Source organism: Mizuhopecten yessoensis, unplaced genomic scaffold (assembly GCF_002113885.1).
Source record: "Mizuhopecten yessoensis strain PY_sf001 unplaced genomic scaffold, ASM211388v2 scaffold8361, whole genome shotgun sequence".
Classification (NCBI taxonomy): Eukaryota; Metazoa; Mollusca; class Bivalvia; order Pectinida; family Pectinidae; genus Mizuhopecten; species Mizuhopecten yessoensis.
The window spans coordinates 1,290,965-1,311,574 of NW_018407509.1; the positions used below are offsets into that span (position 1 = coordinate 1,290,965).

Below are 20,610 nucleotides of genomic sequence, written 5' to 3' on the forward strand. Positions count from 1 at the left end.
TAAAAAATAAATAAATGACCAATCGCTAGGCTCACACCTGGTAAATGAAGATTACAGAGCAGCAAAACCGGTCTTCAAAGCCAGTCAATTTTACTGTTATACTGCACCATCCTTTCTGTTGTAGTAGAATGTGATGGCAATTAATTATCTATATATATAAGCTGATGCTCTTGGAGACTTCTGAATATCCTCTTCTCACCTGTTACCTTGGCCTTGAAGTTTGGAGGATATCTACACACTAAAGAGAGCGTGACCCTTGAAGTTTGGAGGATATCTACACACTAAAGAGAGTGTGACCCTTGAAGTTTGGAGGATATCTACACACTAAAGAGAGTGTGACCCTTGAAGTAAGAAGGATATCTACACACTAAAGAGAGTGTAACCCTTGAAGTTAGAAGGATATCTACGCACTAAAGAGAGCGTGTTCCTTGAAGTTTGGAGGATATCTACACACTAAAGAGAGTGTAACCCTTGAAGTTTGGAGGATATCTACACACTAAAGAGAGTGTAACCCTTGAAGTTAGAAGGATATCTACGCACTAAAGAGAGCGTGTTCCTTGAAGTTAGAAGGATATCTACACACTAAAGAGAGTGTAACCCTTGAAGTTAGAAGGATATCTACACACTAAAGAGAGCGTAACCTTCTACACACTAAAGAGAGTTTTTACCGAAGTCATACATGTACGACTGGCAGTGTTTTCTGTAAAATTTACATAATAATGTATTGCACTTTTGAGGGAAAAAACTATACAAAGGAAAGACATAATATTTCAATTTTTGAAATTAGACTCCTATACTTTCAATTATTGCAACTTTTTTCTTACGAACTTATTTTCTAGAAAATACACTTCACATTTATCGGAGAATTTGATCCTAACATGTTGAAAGATATGCTGAATGAAAGAGAAATTGCCATTTTAAGGGGGAAGGTAATTTTTATATGATTTGTATTATGCTTCTGGGAACAGACTTCATGTTATGCTAAAGGGAAGATAACTCTATTTAGAAACATAAAGAGAACTCTTTATAATACATATGATATGTAAAGGGATATGGTATGTAAATGATATGGTAAAGGGAAAGGAAACTGGATTAAAGTTTTGTTGAGGAGACTGATTACTGTATGCGAGTCTATGATTACTGTATACGGAGAGACTCGCTCTGTGAAATATCCGCTCATCTCTAGTAAAATACAGTATGATCTGTACCAATACACTAACCAAAGCAAATCCTCGTAACAGAAGGAGAAAGGCAAAGTGCAGCAAAAAAACCCTGCTATCCAGTATTTTAAGGGGAAGATAACTCTGACATGATTATGTTATTCAAAGCTGATGTTATCATGACTCATAAACTACATTCAAAATTCACAAGCTTCTTAAATGGTTAATTTGTATCTGCAAATGATAAAAACGCTAATCCAACACTAAATTACTGTATATTGAATTTTCCCCCAGTCTTTTTCGCCCTCCATGATGAGAGCGAATTTATCATTATAGCAAATGTATATAAACAACATAATATACACACTCTTACAATCCATACCATGCTTGCTCTTCCTATTTCTTGTGAGGATAGAATTAAAATAAATTCATGAAATGAAAAAGAGCATAACAGCTTTCAAAATAATGATAATAAAAAATAAACAGCAATTGGCACACCTACCTTTGGTATTTCATATTTTTTTTTTTACTATGTCATTACTTCCAATATGTTCCATTTAATATCACATTTTCCCCCTCTCTATGTATTATACGTAAATTAGTTTGTTTTATATCATGTGATATTACATGTACTCCTTTTAATATCAATATCCAGTTACCTAACATACTGCATATCAGTGAAAATGATTGTATACACCGATACTTTACCCTGGTTGTGTTGTGAAAATGTGTGAAAAAATACTGCAAAAACGAAGGCAAATCATGTGAAAAATTCCCCCACTTCTAAACGAACTTCTGTACAAATAATTAACAATGGGTTAAAGCTCTTCATTAAGTGGGGCTCGTGACCTGGGTCAGTATTATTCCTGAACCTTTTCTCATGCTCAAGCTCAGATTTTGAGCTCAAGTCCAATATTTTGTTCTAGCAATAACTTAACTATCGAAAGAAATTTGGAGAAACTGAAAGTCCAATACTGTTTAAGAGTTTACACTTGACTTTCTTACCTTTTTATACAGAAACCATACTTGAGCACGAGAACAGTTTCTTGAAAACGGGCCAGATTTTGGAATGTGACATTCTGCCATCCCAACCAAGAGGTTACTTGCATACAAAATCTGGCAATCATAAGTGACAGAGGATATGAGATATGCCTCATACAAAAGGAACGGACGGACAGAGTGCAAATTCAGTCCCCTAGGTAGTACCATCTGGGGTCAAAAAAAGATGGACTTTTGCTAGGTTATACTAGAACCAGATACTGAAAATCAGCTCCTAGTTTCAAATCCAGGATTTTTTTTTTTTTATGTATGCTGTATATCAAAAATGTTTTAAATCATAATTGTTTCTAATCCAAAGTATGCCACAAAAAACAAATAGCAAATGTTTTTGACGTTAATTTATAATATTTCCTAAAGCAAAAAATAAATATTGAAATATACTACAAGATGAATGCATGTATGGCAAATGCTGTTTTAAAGATTAGGTGAAACTTTGATCTTTTGATTTTCATGAATGACCGGTGACAAATGATGTACAAACTGGAGATAAAACTCCCTGTATTAAATTATAATTATATCATGTATACATGTATCCGAAGTTTGACGGTTTGCTAAACCTGGACTCCTACAGACTGATACAACCATTGTTGCTTCATCCTGCGAAACCCAGTCGTCATCTTTCCGTGGTCAGAATCTGGATGGCGGTCAGAAGGGACGAAGCAGCCTCCTTGACCTTTTCATCCTCGTGGTTGGTCAGTTTTTCTGTCAGGCCGGCAATTCCTGATGTGGCGATATCCTCCTTCAAAGTACCTGTAATAAAACAATTACCATTTTACTTCGGCTCGATTAACCCCGAGATCTGATTTTTTTTCTCTTAAAAGTAAAAGTAGGTGAATAAAAAAAAACAGAAACAGAAGACATGGCTGTGCCGTTAGCATATTTCATTAAAGAATTTGATGTTCATCAGAAGAAAACTTCTTGTCAAGGGACATAACTAACACATTTTTCCAGCTGTAAGCCCAGGGTCCATCACAGAAGCTCCTACTCAAATTTAGGAGTGGGCTTATCTTACTGGAAAATGAAATAGCGTTTGATGGCATTTCTACTTGACAGCAACAGCTAGGGTGGGCTTATTACCAGGCATGGGCTTATTGCTGGAAGAATACAGTGCATTTTAAGTTAATTGTAATTGTAATATGCATGTTCATTGAAAGCCTGCTTTACCATAAATATCTGTATTTCATCACAATTGTTTTTTAAATTTGTTTTCAAATGTTGCCTAAATGTTTAAAGGAATGGCAAAATAAACTGGTTCTGTACAAAAACCAGTTTGGTAGTTCATATAAATTGTCATCTTTTTACAATTCTACGACATCATGAATGTAATGATGTCACAATCAGGGTAATGCAAATTTCTTGTTTCAAGACACAGAAATTAAAGGTATATACATACTACCTTACTCAAACATGTACCTTCATTCAATAAGAGTTCTATACTATGATCTATGTTAACGTCTTTGATCATGTCACTGGCCGGGTGAAAATTTTAGAAGTTGAAAATGTGTGAGCCAAATTGAGGACAATCTTAGATTGTGAATTTACCCAACAAAGCAAGACTTAGGACAAAAGGACCCCTGTTTGTCCTAAGGTTTCCTTATGGTAATTGGGAAGACAACAATGTTTCAGACTATCATTGCCAAAAAGTGTAATCAAATCCTAATAAATAAAGAATAATAATTTGTCTGAGCCATATAATGATTATTTGAAGTTGAAAGTGCTTCTAGTCCCTGTTGGGTCCTGCCCCTTTTCCACCCCTTTATTAATACAACCATGAATCTCCTTAATCCATGAATGCTCCATGATACCTGATGAGATTAAATTCCTTTGGCCATATATTTAAGAAGGCTTTGAGAGATTTACCAATATTTCCTCTAATGAGCCTCCCCCCTGCCCCAAGGGGCCACACCCTTTATTTATAGAATCAAGTATCTTGTTTCGGGAATTATCCATGCCAAATTAGATTCAACTCTTTGAACCTTTAATTCAGGATATGCTTTAAAAGATTTACATTGATTTCCCATACTGGACTTGTAATTCTGCCCAAGGGACGGACCCCCCCCCCCTTTTTTTTTACTCCTCTGTGATTTCTCTTTCTCAATAATTCTCCCTGCTTCACATCTGTTCACTCGCGCTTGCGTCTTTTAAAATTCAGAATTTTCCAAATTAACCCCAAAATGAACAGGGTTTCTGATAGACCCATGGCTATTGATCCTGCAAAGTTTAAGGTCGTAGTTGTATAATTATGCACAAAAGGTCACTGTGACCTTGACCTTTGATATTTTGATCTTTGGATTCTAAAACCTAAAGAATCCTCATTACCGCTATGGTAGACATCATGTGAAGTTTGATAACTAGCTGAAACCAAAAGGGAACAAAACTTGCAGACAAACAACCAAAGTTTCTACCGACAGGGTAACATTCCACTATATCTCCCTCCTATTCACTTTATTTGTGGGGATAATGTAAAAAACACTTCAGGCACGTATAATATCTCCAGTTGTCAAAGATATATGGTTGGTTGGATGGCCTATCAGATAGTGAAATCATCTTTCACAAAGACAATTGGGGTTCGATTCCCGAAAAGGATGCGAGAATTTATTGAGTCACCTGCCCGGCCGTGTTTTTCTTCTTGATACTCGGGATTCCTACCACATTAAGTCATTCACCCCTGAAGACAAAGGTTGGAATAGGGGTGAACGAGTTAACAGACATATGCTTATAGAAAATTCCTTGTCTACATCATTAGAGAAGATACATTTTCTACATTTCCACGCGGTTCTACAATAACGAATCAGTTCTACGACAAAGGCTGGACGGTTTACATAAACAAACAAATGTGTATTGTCAAGCAAAGCAAGTTTTGCTAGGTGTATACTTGAAATGAAAGGAAAGGAAAGGAAATCGAACAACAATCAAATAATATGAAGACAAGAAAAAAAATATCAAAAATTATTGAAGAGGCAGGATCACAAAACCGAAAATCTCTGAAAAATAACAAAAGAAATCCACATGCTGAGTTTGTCAAACAAATCAAAATACGAAATAATACCATACAACACAAAGAAATGGACATTGAAAGTTCATACTTTGCATATCAGAAAGCAAACCAGCACAGGCCAGGATGCTGCAAGGAATCATCTGATTGGTGGAAGGAGTTGCTGCAAAGTAAACAGTGATTTGATTGGTCAGCTTTTAACCATGTTGCTAGGATACAAAAAAAAAAAAGTGGTAAAAAAAAAATATTAAAATTTTTTGAAAGAAAATAAACTTTAGAAGTCGTAACAGGATTTAATGTAAATACCTGATTTTTTGAAAAATAAATCTCTGAAAATCAAATATCAAGCATTTTTTTTTTTTTAAATAAGCTTAAAAATAGCCATAGCAACAGATTGGTGAGATGTCAAATATGGTCTGAAGAAGAAAGGTTAAGGGAAAAAAAAAAATCTGCAAGCAAGAGTTGACGATAAAAGCAGGTTGTCCTTAAACATCGAGGGTTGTCCAGGTTAGGTTAACAATTTAGGAAGGTTTAGAAGCAGAGTAATCTAAAAAATATTGAGGGAGTTATCTCCCTTGATACAGTAAGCCCCTGAATGACCTGAAATGCCATCTAGTGTATGATGAACACCTAAATAGACTGCTGGTCTTTATAGACAGTTTGGTATTATGTGGAACCCCCATTAGGGCAACTGGAAAGTTCTAAAATAGTATTATTTGTTCTTAATTAACTACCGTGGCTATCTGTTTAGGCCTGATGTTAAAATCTTCTTAAAAATAGTAAGTAAGTACAAAATTAAACAAACAAAAAAATCCCCTTTTTATATGGTTCTTTTGATTTTTCTCTCTATCAGGGAGAAATAATTTTTCAATACGGAACTTTTATTTGATATACTTTGTTTCGCAGACATTCTTTTGCTCCACTGTTCATAAATACAGTATACATGAAGATTTTTATGTAATGGAACTTTTCTAATTTCCATGGATAACTTTTCGAAAGCTTGCCACCAAAATCCTTCCATTTGTATAAATCAAATGATTTCAGCATACCGGTATATTGGCTTCGTCATATGACCTCAACCTATGGACATCTTTGTTAGCCTTGGCTACTGTATGGTACAGTTGCAGATTGTTAAAATATACCGTTTTCAGCATTAATAACAAGAACGATGACGGACCATGTGTTTTGCAGAAAACCCATGGTTCTTTTCACAAAAGAATCATAAGTTTTCTCAAAAAGTAAGATATAGGGTAAATTTTGATTAAGGTAGCTAGCCCCAGCGCTCTGTGATGATGAAGTGTTCCAAAATTGTATGACGTTATAATGGCAAAGATTGATGTAACAACAAATCCTTTTATCACAAAAACATCTTCTCTGCCACAAGGATTGGATCCATTACCTTCTTGATAAATAAAGTAGAGTGCTTGTCCAATTTGCTGCCGGTCTTACAAAATAATTGTTAACGTATTTCTGCAACATTGATGGGCAATGACTCCCTACAAAGGCCTGTAACTTCTCTTTGTATGACCATAGGAAATAGCATTAATTTAACACGAGAATAACTTTTCAAAGCCTGTTTTCCGTAGAAAAGTTGTGCGACTCTCCACCTTAAGGAAAGTACAATGGCAAAATCTCTATGTCGAGAAACTTATATGGGTGGGTGGGTTGGTGGGGGGCTTATTTTGTTTGTTGCTGGCATTCATGCTTTATTGAAGCCCATAGGGTCTCCAGCACTCCATGGAGTCAAAAGTCCCTTTCAAGTTTAATTTTCAAGGTCAATAGAGGTTATATTTCTGTATTTCAGTTTTTGTTATCAAAAGGATTCTCCCAAAGATGCAAGCTTTAACAGTCACACAACAATTTGTTCTTTCATATTCCGCTGTAAATGTTTGTTTAAACTTTCAGAAAAAGCAGGAATTATGGTCAAACTTCAGTCTTAACAAACCTGTACTTATCTGACCTTGACCTCTGTCTCTGACCTTGAAGCTGAATTCTCAAAATTCTTGCATGTGAAATTAAATTCTGTATTATAAGCCTCCACGATACCGAGTGGTGCCTGTGATAAAAAAGCGTCGGACTTCCTTCAATTGTGACAGGACTTTTCCGAAAGACATGGAACAAGGTGGCATTCCGAAAAACTTTGTCAAACATGTGACGTCCGATGACCGAACCTTCATATATGGGTACATGTATGTATTTTACATACGAGTCCAGCATAAAGCATAATACAAAGCCTGTATCGGGAAAATAAACATAAAAAATAATTAAAGTTCAGTTGAGTATCAAACTGTAAAAAAATTATATGACAGTGATGCTTTCCTTTATCAAGGTGCTATAATTGTATAATAATTACCCGCTGTGCAGATGATTTTGGTGAGTTTCAAAGTATTGCATATTATCTCCGGGATGGCATCTTCCTTCTGTAGTATCGTGGTTATGGACTCGGTCAGGTCCGATTGCTTCAATGCCATGGCTACGTCCTCTGTGGAGGTCAAGGTCATTTAAAGGTTAAGGTCATTTGACTTGCTACATCTCCATTCTGTCCCTCTTGTGAGGAATACCTGGTTACTTATTTGATATTTATTTGTAAGCTAAAAATTAAGGCTCGTGCTTTTTAAAACAAAACTTCATTTAACGATCATTTAGTAAGTGATGGATACATTTGTATTTCATGTTAAACAACAAGAACATTAAACTTAAGTTAATATTGATATATTTGGAAAATGTAACTGAAGGCATTTTTTACAATTTTTTTCCCCGTATTATTTAATGGACGCACCGACAAAATATGACATAGAAAACAATAGATAAGGTACAGAAATTTCACTCACCACAATCATAGTTAAGCGCAATATGTAAAATGCAGCTAAAATATGTATCTTTAAATGTTAATTCATATACAATTCACAATATCAAATAACAAGTCACTGACCTAGAACAGCGGACACTATTAAGGTCAAGGCTACTAGAGCTTCGTTTTGCATGACGACATGTTCCGACACCGTCATAGAAACAAGATGCTCTATACCGTCAGCCTTCACAGCGTTCCTCATGACTTCGGACGAGTGGCTGTTTTTGATCAGCGAGGCTAACAGTCGTGTTGCTTCACCTGGATCACAAAGAAATTTCGTTAGGATTTTAAAACCAATTGTAAGTAGAAGCAAGCAGCCCAGGGGCCACATATAAATCATCTGGTCTTTGGACTTTCCCTTTGTTGATACAGTATGCCACAGTAGGTTAAAATCCCTTTACTTGTACTGAAGGAATAGTCTCAAGATTTATCCCTATATATTTTTCCCCATTGGGCCCCACCCTTCTACCCCCAGGGGGAGCCTCCCATTTCATTAAAACAATGTTGAGTACCCTTTGTTCATGGATGTTCTGTATCAAAATGTGTGAAAATTCATACAGCTTTTCTGGAAAAGAAGTCTTTTAGAGGCCATGACGTATAACATTTATAAACTCTATGGTGTCAACACATATGGACATATATCTATAACTCAAAATTTGGCATTAGAACACAACATAGATCGGGGAAACTAAAACAAAAGACTTCTAGTATGAACTTTCCATAAGAAACATTTAAATATATTTAGCCTATTTGACCTTCTTGCTTATGACCTCATATATATGAACTACTGACCTTTGACCCCTGCGTGTTCGTCCACATCACACCACTCCACCAGTCGTGTGACAAATTCACGGTTTTTCCCGAGCTGTACAGCTGCTGCCTCTGTGAAAAAAACAAATTTCACTTTCATTAAATTAATCTTTTTTCTTTTCTTTCATTAAAGTTGACCATTTGGTAAGTCAGAAAACAACACATATCTTCTGTCTCTAAGAAGAATCTCTAAAACAAAGGAAGAGATGGGATATTGAAAGGTGAATTAAGATAAAAGAAAAATGGAGAGATGAAAGGAAACAGAAAGGACGAAGAAAGGAAACATGATTACACAGGTATGCAGAAAGGAGAAATACAGAAATGCAGCATGGCAGAGTAGACACAAAATTTCACCGTATTTTGAAGAAAGAAAGGAGAAAGAAAATAACCCTGAATATGATAAAAACAAGAGTGAAAGATTGAGAGAAGATATAAACTGGATAGAGGGAAGGATTGAGAATATTGGAGACAATACGGAGACAAGACAGATGTGATCAGACAATGTCAGTAAATTGAATGTCTTGCTGTGTTTCCTTATTCCAAGCATGATCAAATACATTTTCTATTTATAGTAAGAGTGACCTCCACCTTTGACTCGGGACCCTGGATACAAAATCATTTGAGGTTTTATTGTAATAACCGTATGTGTTATGTTTCATAATAATTTATTCTTATCAAATATGAGGGTGGCAGAGCGATGAACCCCCATTTTCTATTTATAGTAACAGTGACCTTGACCTTTACCTATAAATCCTGAAATGCATACTAGTTTGAGGTTTTGTTGTAGTACTGCAAATTTGTGTCAAGTTCCATTAAAAACTATTGAAGGTAGTAGATTGATAAATCCTGGGGTTTAGGGACACCTGTGATCCATAGATTGACAGAAGGGCAGACAGACATACAGAAACAAATATGTTATTTTCCCCATTGTCATAGAGTAAACATGGATGGACAGAATGGGAGAATTTGTAAGATGGACAGAAAGGATATATGATGAGGAAGAGCGAGAACTGAAGAAGAAGAGATAGTGAAAGATTGAGGGAGAGAGAAAGGAGAAGGAAAAAGAGTGAGAGAACTAGAGACAGAGGAGAAGTGAAAAAGGAAGAGATAAACAGGGATGAAGAAAACATGAGAGATAGATTGAGAGAAGACGGGAGTGGGTTCAGAGACAGAGAGAGAACGAAAAACTTTATGTACAGATAAGTACATATTTGTAGGTCTGTTTATAAACAAACATTGCTTGTATGCCGATTGAAACCTGGAGCTGTTGGTGTGTACCCTGCTCTATCTCTTCCCCACCTTCTGTCACGTCCCAGCCTCCCAGCACTTCAGTGCCCTGTCATACTTATCAACAGTAATTCATTTGAGAACTGGAGAGCAAGGCTGAGGTCATCACAATTACGTATCTCCAACATTCTTTGTCGATTACACACTTGTTGCTCGGTCAGAGGAAATGTCCATCAACATCGCATAACAAGACTTTCTGACCCCCACTGGAGTAAAATCTAGACAAATTTTTTAAGGCCTTTCTCTTTCCAAAGCCTATGGGGAAACAGCAGGTATATAATTTAATATAATGTTAGAAGGCTTGTGAGAATTTTTGCACTATAAGCTTCTCAATAAATATGTTATTTTTGCCAAAATAATGTTATATTACCTTCCACATTTTTAACATCCTTCAAATCAAAATATATATATTTTGTTGAACATATATTTTGTCAAATAGTATTTTTGGTTCAATAATGAAGGCTTGCACAGTATAAACTGTCTTAATCAGTCCCTGTATACTGCAAATCCCTGTCTATATTGGTACTGATATTTAGTTTTGGCAGTTTCTCTCTCTTAACTCATTCACTCCTGAAGTGTCATAATGAACTATTCCAACCTTTGAATTGGAAGAGTTCAAATGTGTCTTCAGGGATGAATGTGTTGAGGATGCCCATACCACTGCCAATAACTAACTTCCCATTGAAAACTGTTTTCCCCCCATGACTATAGCTTTGATAAATCATTTCTGAAAAAGAAAACCATACCTCGCGGGACTTTTATGACAAAATAACAAAGGTGGGATAAACAAAATATAAATAACAATAGTGTGCTATGTGTAAACATTCATAATGGCTAGAATGGAAATTGAACCCTGGATCTCCGACTGTTATACTGTCTCTCTAACCGACTGAGCTACTTGGTCAACGGAAGTGTCCTGGCCTGACCGTGCTACAAAGGATATATTGAAATTAAGGGGAGGTTACTTTACATACGAAACATCAGAATGCAGTGAGAACAGAGATCCTGAAATCATAATATACCAACCCCGCGTTCACAGGAAATAAATCTAAATATCAACTTGGAATTTTCCCTTCATTTATGAAAGTCATGCTTCTGAATTATGGTGTGATTAAAATACCCTAAACAGAAATAAATCTCCATTTCGTTGATGTTTTATATTGGGTGTAACCCACTTCAGATCTGAAGTGGTAATACAATTCCGAGTATGTTAGATTGCTATAAGCCATTCCCAGATTGATTTAAATGGTGAAACATTCCTAAAAATGCTGTTTTGATATTAGCTCATTCACTCCTGAAGTTTCATAATGAACTATTCCAATCTTTGAATTGGAAGAGTTCAAATGTGTCTTCAGGGGTGAATGAGTTAATAGGCCTACATATCAACTCAGACCATCTTCCTCAAAACAGAGAGAACATTTGCAACACCTATATGTGTGTCAATGCAGCATATCATAGTACCGTATTTATCCAAAGATACACACAGGGGATCAATTCATAATTTCTAAATCGAAGTAAGGGAATGGAATTATTACAGGGCATTGAAATTACATTTGTTGGCATTTGTTCTAAACTGTAATAGATAAGGGTGGGCTTGTTAACAGGCATGGGCTTATTGCTGGATAAATACGGTATTATACTACATGCATACAATAAGACTTTCCTAATTTTCCTCTGTGTTTTCACAGCTGACATGTAAATTACAAACATTTGTAAAGCAAAAGTATGCAAATTAAATACTTGACTCAATTTCATTCATTTTCACTGACCATTTCGTTCATTTTCACTGACCATGAACATTTGTGTCAAGGGAAAACTGAAGAACAAGAATGCATTGTAAAGCTTAAAATTTATTTGAAACAAATATGTTTTTTTTAAAATAATATTAGATGTTGATGAAAAGTTTGACTCCTAAAATGGAAAGTTAAAACACGTATTGACTCAAGGCGTAGAAAGATAAATTGACTTAAGACGTAGAAAGATATATTGACTCAGGACGTAGAAAGGTAAATAGACTCAGGACGTAGAAAGGTAAATAGACTCAGGATGACGTAGAAAGGTAAATAGACTCAGGACGTAGAAAGATAAATTGACTCAGGACGTAGAAAGGTAAATAGACTCAGGACGTAGAAAGATATATTGACTCAGGACGTAGAAACATAAATTGACTCAGGACGTAGAAACATAAATTGACTCAGGACGTAGAAAGGTAATTAGACTCAGGACGTAGAAGCTTCGTGGCTCATGACATGAAAACACGACACGTTTTGACTTGTGACATTAAAAGTCGATATTAATTAAAACATTATGCCCTGCCTTGTAACACATAACTCACAGAATTTGTTGTCATCATCAAGAATGAAGGAGACAGAAGCTAATCCCCAACAAACCACAACAGTCAGACACAATTAATACAAATAAATTCTGACTCTACTACTGGCCATTCATCGCAAAACTCACAATGACATTTACACCCAAACAAATTACCCACCAGAAGTGCCTCTGTAAACCACCCCCTCCACACAATGTGCTGTAAGTCTGCTTCCAATTTACGAGGTTTATTTTTGTATGTGTATAAGCTTAAGGAAAAGGTTACCACCGCAGCAGTGATAATTGGGAAGAAAAATTCCTTTTGGAACTATTTCATTCTTTCTCTTTGAGCATACTTCCTTATATGAAGAAGATAAAGCGACAATAATATAGTTTTTATGGCTACAATTTACTTCCTTTTGCAAGGAATTCATCTTTCATTTTTACACAGTGTATGCAAATGAAAATTTTTTAGAGGAAAAGTCTTGAGTTTAACCTTGAAATTCAATTTTTTTTATTTTATCTTTTTTTTTATTTTATCTTTTTATTTTATTTCCAAAGGTGTGTTTTATATGAAATATATTTGTAGATTAGAAAACGACTATAAAGACGGATTCTTCCATGGTTCCGTGTGGTTACCAAATAAATAGCAACAATGACCTTGACCTTGAGATATTCAAAAACATCAGATCAAGTTTGTTAAATTTAGCCCACCACCATATCTCCCCATCCCATATGAACCCAATCCTTGCCTCTGTAAATACCCTTCTTTATTCTTCAAGGAAAAAGTCTGCTTATACAGGTTTCAGGTTAAACTATGCAATTTATTCACGTTTTTATTTCAAACAATGCAGCCTCATAAAATAGCTGGTTTATACAAGTTTTCTGATTATACAATGGGGACTTCAGCTTTCTAAAGGTTTCATGTTTATACAATAAGATATGGAAAAGGTCAGGTTCATAAAAGGTCTCACTTCTACAGGTTTCCTGTTTAAGCAGGGTCTATAGATCACATAACAAGACAAATCTAAAATACAGAAACAACTCATTTTTCAAGCTAACAGTACTTTGCACTTAGCAAGTGTCAACAGCTGTTGAAGAAAACAGATTCTGCTTAGGAAACCGACTCCAATACACAACTCATTCTATGGAATTAACAGGAAAAAATATTTTTTTCATTCTTTCTATTACTTCTTGAAATCCACTTATTTGCCAAACTGCTATCGAGAGAAAATGAACCACAGCTCAGGAAATGTGCAAAAAACATATTTGGTTTGAAAAGTAACATCAAGTTGAACATATCGAATTCATTATAGGAAATTAACTTTCTGCAAACTAGGAATTACCCGAATAAGAGAATTGAAATATGTTTACCTGTACCAAAAATAATCTAACAAACGATCTCTCAACAGATTTTCCATGAGATGAATCATTTATCATTTGAAACGATCAATTCATTAATGTCAGTTATATACATCTGAGGCAAGACTGGGAACTATATTAGCAAAACAATGGTAAAGTCATATGCTGATATTTTACTAATTTTTGTGTGCTAGGAATCTTAGAGACATGTGAAATTCAACAACCATTTCCATTAATCTTCTGATTCAGAAAATATATTCAATGATATTTGAGAAAACAGAATATCAGCATTTCAGAATTATAGGTATACCTTTTGGAAAAGTATCATCTCAAAGACTAAAACATCACTTTTTTTATACATATTTTATCATTTTAGATGTTGCATATTATAATGTCATCTAAAGACAAGCTGAAAATTTAAGAAAAACAAGAGGCCCAGAGGGCCTGTATCACTCACCTGAAAATATTAAAGCAGACATAGGAAATTATTTTCATTAAATATTATACTGTACTACAAATATTTCACTCGCAAACTTTGTAAGCTCAATCCGTTGAAGCTACCAGTCAAATATTATTATATTATTCTATGCTTTTCGGTTCTTCAGAAGAGGTAAGTAGCTCGAGGTCATTTTCCTTCTCAAACTTTGTTGGCTCTATCCCAAGCAGCTACCAGCTGAATCTTATGAATCCATGCATTTTAGTTCTTCGGAACAAGTAGTTTGAAGTGTTGTTGACCTCTGTGACATTTAAAGTAGGTCAAGGTCATTTTCATTCAGAAACTTCGTGGACCTCAATCCAAAGAAGATACCAGCCAAATATTAAAGATTCAAGTCGTTTGATAGAAAGTCAAGGTAATTTTCACTCGCAGACTTTGTCGGCCTCTCACAAATGAAACTTTCAGCCAAATAACGTGTCTCTAGGTCTGTTCATTATTAAGAAGAAGTCTTTTGATGTGTTTGACAATTTTTTTCCTATATGACCTTGAAAGGTCAAAAGATTTTTCGTTCTGAAATTTTGGTGAGCTCGACCAAAAGAAGCTTCCAGCCAAATATTCAAACTCTAGAATTGTCAGTTCTTCAGAAGAAGTCGTTTAAAGCGTTTGACACATTTGACCCCTGTGACCTTGAATATACGTTGAGGTCATTTTCATTCACAAACTTTGTCGGGCTCTTTCCTAGGAAGCCACCAGCCAAATAGATTCTGTACCTTTCAGTTATTTAGAAGAAGTCGATTGAAGTTTTTGACACATTTGATCCTGTGTCATTTTCAAACTTTGTTGGGCTTTTACCAACGAACCTTTCAGCCAAATATCATGACTCTAGGCCTGTCCATTCTTCAGAAGAAGTTGTTTAAAGGAAAAGTTGAAAGATTATGGTGGTTTGACGGACGACGGATGCCGCATCATGACATAAATTTGAAATTTGAAATTATATTGGGGGGAAAAACACCACCTTTTCACTACCTATTTTCCATTAGACGGGGCATTTTGGCTGTAAAATGCCTTCTCCTTTCTCACCAAATGGATTATAATTACTACAGAACATATGACAAATATTTAAAAAAAAATAAAATATTTAAAGATATTGATTGCAATGGTTCAAAATTAGATGGAGTTTCATTTTCTCATCATCTTTTGAAATAAACGAACATTTTTATTTTATTTTCAATTTACAGTTAAGAAATTTAAAAAAGTTTCTGCTTCAGTATGAAGCCTTGTATAGCAAAGAAAAAACTGAAGCTTTTTATAAGATCGGAAAATGGTCTGTGTACAATCTCAACCTCTTATATAATCAGATCAATGCATAGCAACTGACACTTCCGACACAGATAGCGCCAATCCCATCCCTTAGCTCGACCAATCAGCTGAGCGGCATCTCGGCTATTATCTACAGGAGATCAGTGTGTGTCAATGAATGCCACTAGATAGCAGTTTATATTTTTTAATCAGGACATGGCCCACATCATGTTTGCATGTAAGCGATAACTAGTGGTTGGAAAAAAAAATTGCGATTTAAATGTTTTCTCTATATTTAAAGTTCCAGCGGTTCAGTACAGCGTAAATGGCATTTGTTGCACGAACATGTCAGTTATGTAGGGACAGCTGTGAAGCTTGGAACTGCGAGTGAAAGATTGAGCATTTAAAACTGGCCTATATGGCAGTTTGGGTGCTGAATAACTCTTGACATCGATAATGAAAGCAGAAAAGATCAACACTGGCTTAAATAACACAACCAAATTATTTAAATGTGTAAGAAAAGTGGGTTTTTTTACAGAAAAAAATAATTATATAAAGGTTTCCTGTTGCATTGTAGGAAAATTGCCAGAGAGTTCCACTGTAGTTTTCTGATCTTCAGTTACCTCCCCTTAGTTTCAATATAAACATATAGTGGGACTGTGCCAGGTAACTATCAGTGACAAGGTTCTTCATCTGGGATCTGTTACCAGTTTGTAAGTCCTGGGTTCGAATCCCAGTCCAACCAAGTTGCATTTTTTGTCTCCTGTTACATATCATTGTTCTTGATTTTCAACCTTTTTTTGTCTATTTCATCGGGTTAAATTCTGAAAGATACAAAATTCTTTCCAGATTTTTTAGATTTTTTTAGATTTTAAAAGCATGGTAAGAGTTTTTGACAGTGATACAGGGATCCTTGAGGATTGTAAATGTCTTCAATAAGATTCCTCAGTTTGGAAATATGTACATATGAATCGTGTCTCAATGTTTCAAGACCGACTCGTCCTTTCGTCAAGCTATAACTGAGTAAGCGATTTGTGTTGTTTACTTGTACAAGTTAACAATATGACGAAATTTTAATTTCATGTCACTCGACGCGGGACGTTTCACCTACGGATAGAGAGTGTATACACTCTGAACAGAACTGCAAATGTGTTTCCAAATACCAAATTTTCAGAAAAGACAATTTTCAGTTGATCAACAGATCAGGAACATCGGCTGTATTCGGCAGTTTCTAACTGCAGATGCATGCAAGATTTTGGTGCATTCACTTGTTACCTCTCGGTTGGATTATGGTAATGCCCTGCTCTGTGGTATGTCTGACAAACTAACTAGTCGTCTGCAGTGGGTCCAGAACACTGCAGCACGGCTAGTTACTTGTACTCGAAAGAGAGAGCACATCACACCTGCGCTTTATTCGTACGATACAGGTCGCAGTACAAAATTCTGGTATACACATACAAGGCACTGAATGGAACAGCTCTTCAGTACCTACAGGAGCTTGTTACCCTGTATCAGCCGTCAAGATCACTGCGTTCGGAGTCAGAATCTTTGTTGTGTGTTCCAAAATCTCGTACTGTGACCTACGGCAACAGATGCTTTGGAAAGGTTTCGGCTACGCTGTGGGATAGCTTACCATCTGCTATTAGGAAGTCAAATACCCTGGCCAAGTTCAAGAGGGACATAAAAACTCACCTCTTCACGTCTGCATTTTAGAATCTTTGCAAAGACGTCGTGTAAATACCACCCTTTTATTTGTTCAATTATGTGCACATTGCTTGTTAAATGTATGAAAGTGATTGCAAATCTTTGTTGTTTGTTTTCACAATTATAACCATTACTATTATCCATATGTTGTAAACCGCCTTAGAGTAATTTTACAAATTATATAGGGTGCTATATAAGTGTTGTATATTATTATTATAATTAATAGATCTCAGCGGGATATCAGCACCCACCATCGTATCCCTCGTTAGTATCGGCACCCACCCTCGTTAGTTCCGTATGTCAATTTGACTGTTTCTGTTCTTTTCTCCTATCCGTCAGATTATTAGCCATGTCAACAGTAAATACAGTTTGTGGTAAACTTTGATCAAAACTACATACTGCTGCTGTGTTAAGATCAACTGTCCTTTCAATAAAGGCCATAACATTCTACTGATGATGAGATTGGTAATGTGCAAAATCAGAACAAGAGATTTCTTCTAATAAAGCTCAAAATGAAATATTCAAAACTCGGGAACTGAAAGAACCTATATATAAAATGTGAGAAAATTCTGTACTAACTTTCTGAGAAATCGTAATAATAATTTTTAATGGTAAAATTCAAGATGTCTGTCAGCTTGTGGTCATTCTTTTTTCCAATCAAGCTGAAGAAGTAAACCTCCATAGGAAATTCAAGAAATAACTCTCTAGTACTTAATGAGAAATAGCCAGACTTTTACTCTCAAAATTCAGGATAACCACATGGCAGCCATCTTGTTCTTGCAATCAGCTTCAAATCGAAACGTGCACAACTATGGGAGCCAACTTTCAACATTTGGGAAAGAACCTTTCAGAACTTTTGGAGAGTGATAACAAGAATAGTTGAAATATTGATGATAGATGGAAGACGGACCACAGGCAGAAAGTAAACAGCCAATATTCAGCATATGATTGTGGACCGAAAAATCTTGAAGGAACTTTGATGTTTTATGGCAGACCATCTCATTTATTTGACATTTTTTCATGCCCCCTCATCTCACTTTTTGACACTGTTTACTCAAATTTTATTCTTCAAAATGTACAGGTCGCATACCAGCTGTGTCCAGTGCTGATATTTGCCAACTATCGAACAAGTGAAAGCAGGACAACTTAAGGATCCCTTTCCCACTGTACTGCCGCTTTTTTTTCTATATGTACAGTAACCTCCCCTTAACTTCTGTTCGGATATAACTGTAGTACATTGGGGCTCATACACTTCTGTTGTCCAGGTAACTCAATCGGTTTCAGCGATAGTATGACAATCTGGAGTCCAGGGTTGGAATTCCGGTCTGGCTACACACAATATTTAACACCCACAACACGGTGGTTGGTGGTATTTTGTTTATTTCATCTCCATTACGTTTTCATAAAAAGTCCTGCAAGGTATACTTTTCTTTTCGAAAATGATTTATCAAAGCTATAGTCATGCCGGAAAAACAAGTTTTGAATGCATGGTTTCATTTGTTGGCAGTGGCAAGGAGATCCTTGCATATCCACAACATGCGACCATTACTCTACCATGGGGTAGGAAAACAAGACCAGAGTTACCTACCTTGATTATCTATGAGCATGCGCAGCACGCCGAGAAGCTTGAATACTACAGCCATGGTTTCCGACCACATCAGAGAAAGAACCACTTCTATAACTTTAGCTTTTAAGAGGATACTTTTGTTGCTCACTGCAAGAAAATATAAACAGTAATTTTATGAAAGACAATATCGGAAATCTTCAAAGACACATGCACAGAAGGGTCACATCAGGACATCTACTGTAGTTATCCTGCAATAAGCCCAGATGATTAATCAATGACTACAAAGTCAGGGTGGGCTTATTTTTGGACAATGAAATCACCTTTTTTTTAAAAGAAATCTGTTCATTTTTATGGGTATGTGAATATAGCATGATTTATGAAAGTCATTGCTAAAATTCCCTTGAGAGAAATGCCACCATTTAGATGTTTATTATCAAACTTTCTTCTGTATGTAAACTCTGACTATCTCTAGTAACACTGAACTCTAATAAAAGTTACAAAAATTTGCGTAAAATACACCAGAAATAATCATTATGTCAACAGAAAATATGTTTTTGACTTGTTGTTGATTTTTAAGCAGTACAAACACAATGTGTAAAATGTGTACAACGTCATACATCAATGGCATTATGCAATGCTTTGCTCATGTGACCTAAATAATAACAATTTGTTTATTTCCAAATCATTCTATCAACTCATTCACCCCTGAAATTTCGAAATGAACTATTCCAAACTTTGAATTGGAAGAGCTCAAATGCGTCTTTAGGGGTGAATGAGTTAAGCATCTTGCAAATTTTGTCTTGGGGCTCATTCATAACTGAAAAAAGGATGTACGGCCGATCAATTAATGAATCAATCAGCATCTTGAAAAGCAAATTACTAGTTTGAGAAATATTATTCAAACTTAAGGTTTTTTAAGTTCATATTTTAAACCAATAAAGACACATCACAGAAGATAAAAAATGTGGCATACTGCCTTAACACACGTGCTTACCAGGTATGGCAAGGTTACGTAGAGCACTTAGTACGGCATGCTGTAGAGTTATGTCCCCTTCAGGAGTACTCTGAGCCGTGATCACACTCAACAGCTTCTCAACGATTCCCTGTTCGGCTAACTTTTGACAGTGTTCATCTGAAAACAAATTTTATTAAAAAATCGTAATTTTATCTCTTGATAGAGAAATGTACATTTAAATAATGATTTTTTCTACCTTGTACATGTACATACCGATATTTATAAGAAATTTTATATAAAAAAAAATCCATTTTCATGAAAATAAGTCTTGAGAAATCTATATACTCATTTAAATCTTGCAAACTTATAGTTTTTTTTTTTATCAATTTCGAATTCTACTGATTCAGATTTTTGCACAGCTTACCTCTACGAGCAAAGTTTCCAATTGCTAGAGCTGCAGAAAGTTGTAAGTGGGGTGAGTCGCTCTCCAACCATTTCACAGTCTCCACAAAGACAAGCCCCTCCCCTTTACTGAACATCACCTCCATACTTTTGTCTAAAATAGAAATGTAATCGATAAAAAAACCAAAAAACAACAACAAGAGGCTCAACCCTCCGACCCTAAGGGCAAAGTTTTAATAAACTGGGGCATGAAATTGCAGGACCAATAGGTCTTAATAATAATGCTAACCCATTCATCCCTAAAGTCACATTTGAACCTTACCAAATCAAAGACTGGGCAAGTCCAGTTTAAGTATGTAGGGGTGAATGAGTTTAAATTATTCCTGTTTATATTATAAAGATACCCAATAAAT

The 20,610-nt window shown here is 35.5% G+C and overlaps 1 protein-coding gene across 2 annotated transcripts in view; it reads right to left on the minus strand.

The window, feature by feature from the left end:
- Positions 1–2,197: 2,197 nt before the first annotated feature.
- Positions 2,198–20,610, minus strand: part of LOC110455679 (rap1 GTPase-GDP dissociation stimulator 1-like) — a 54,345-nt gene continuing 35,932 nt past the window's right edge. Inside the window, exons 10-17 of one of the 2 annotated variants that reach the window (XM_021505948.1) lie at positions 20,220–20,351; positions 19,835–19,972; positions 18,862–18,987; positions 8,858–8,947; positions 8,147–8,323; positions 7,568–7,696; positions 5,306–5,377; positions 2,198–2,969 (exon numbers count right to left, since the gene is read on the minus strand). In XM_021505948.1, coding sequence (XP_021361623.1) covers positions 2,833–2,969; positions 5,306–5,377; positions 7,568–7,696; positions 8,147–8,323; positions 8,858–8,947; positions 18,862–18,987; positions 19,835–19,972; positions 20,220–20,351 — 1,001 coding nt within the window. In that variant the 3' untranslated portion in view covers positions 2,198–2,832. The remainder of the gene's footprint in view (positions 2,970–5,305; positions 5,378–7,567; positions 7,697–8,146; positions 8,324–8,857; positions 8,948–18,861; positions 18,988–19,834; positions 19,973–20,219; positions 20,352–20,610) is intronic. The other variant, XM_021505949.1, reaches the window with a different exon arrangement.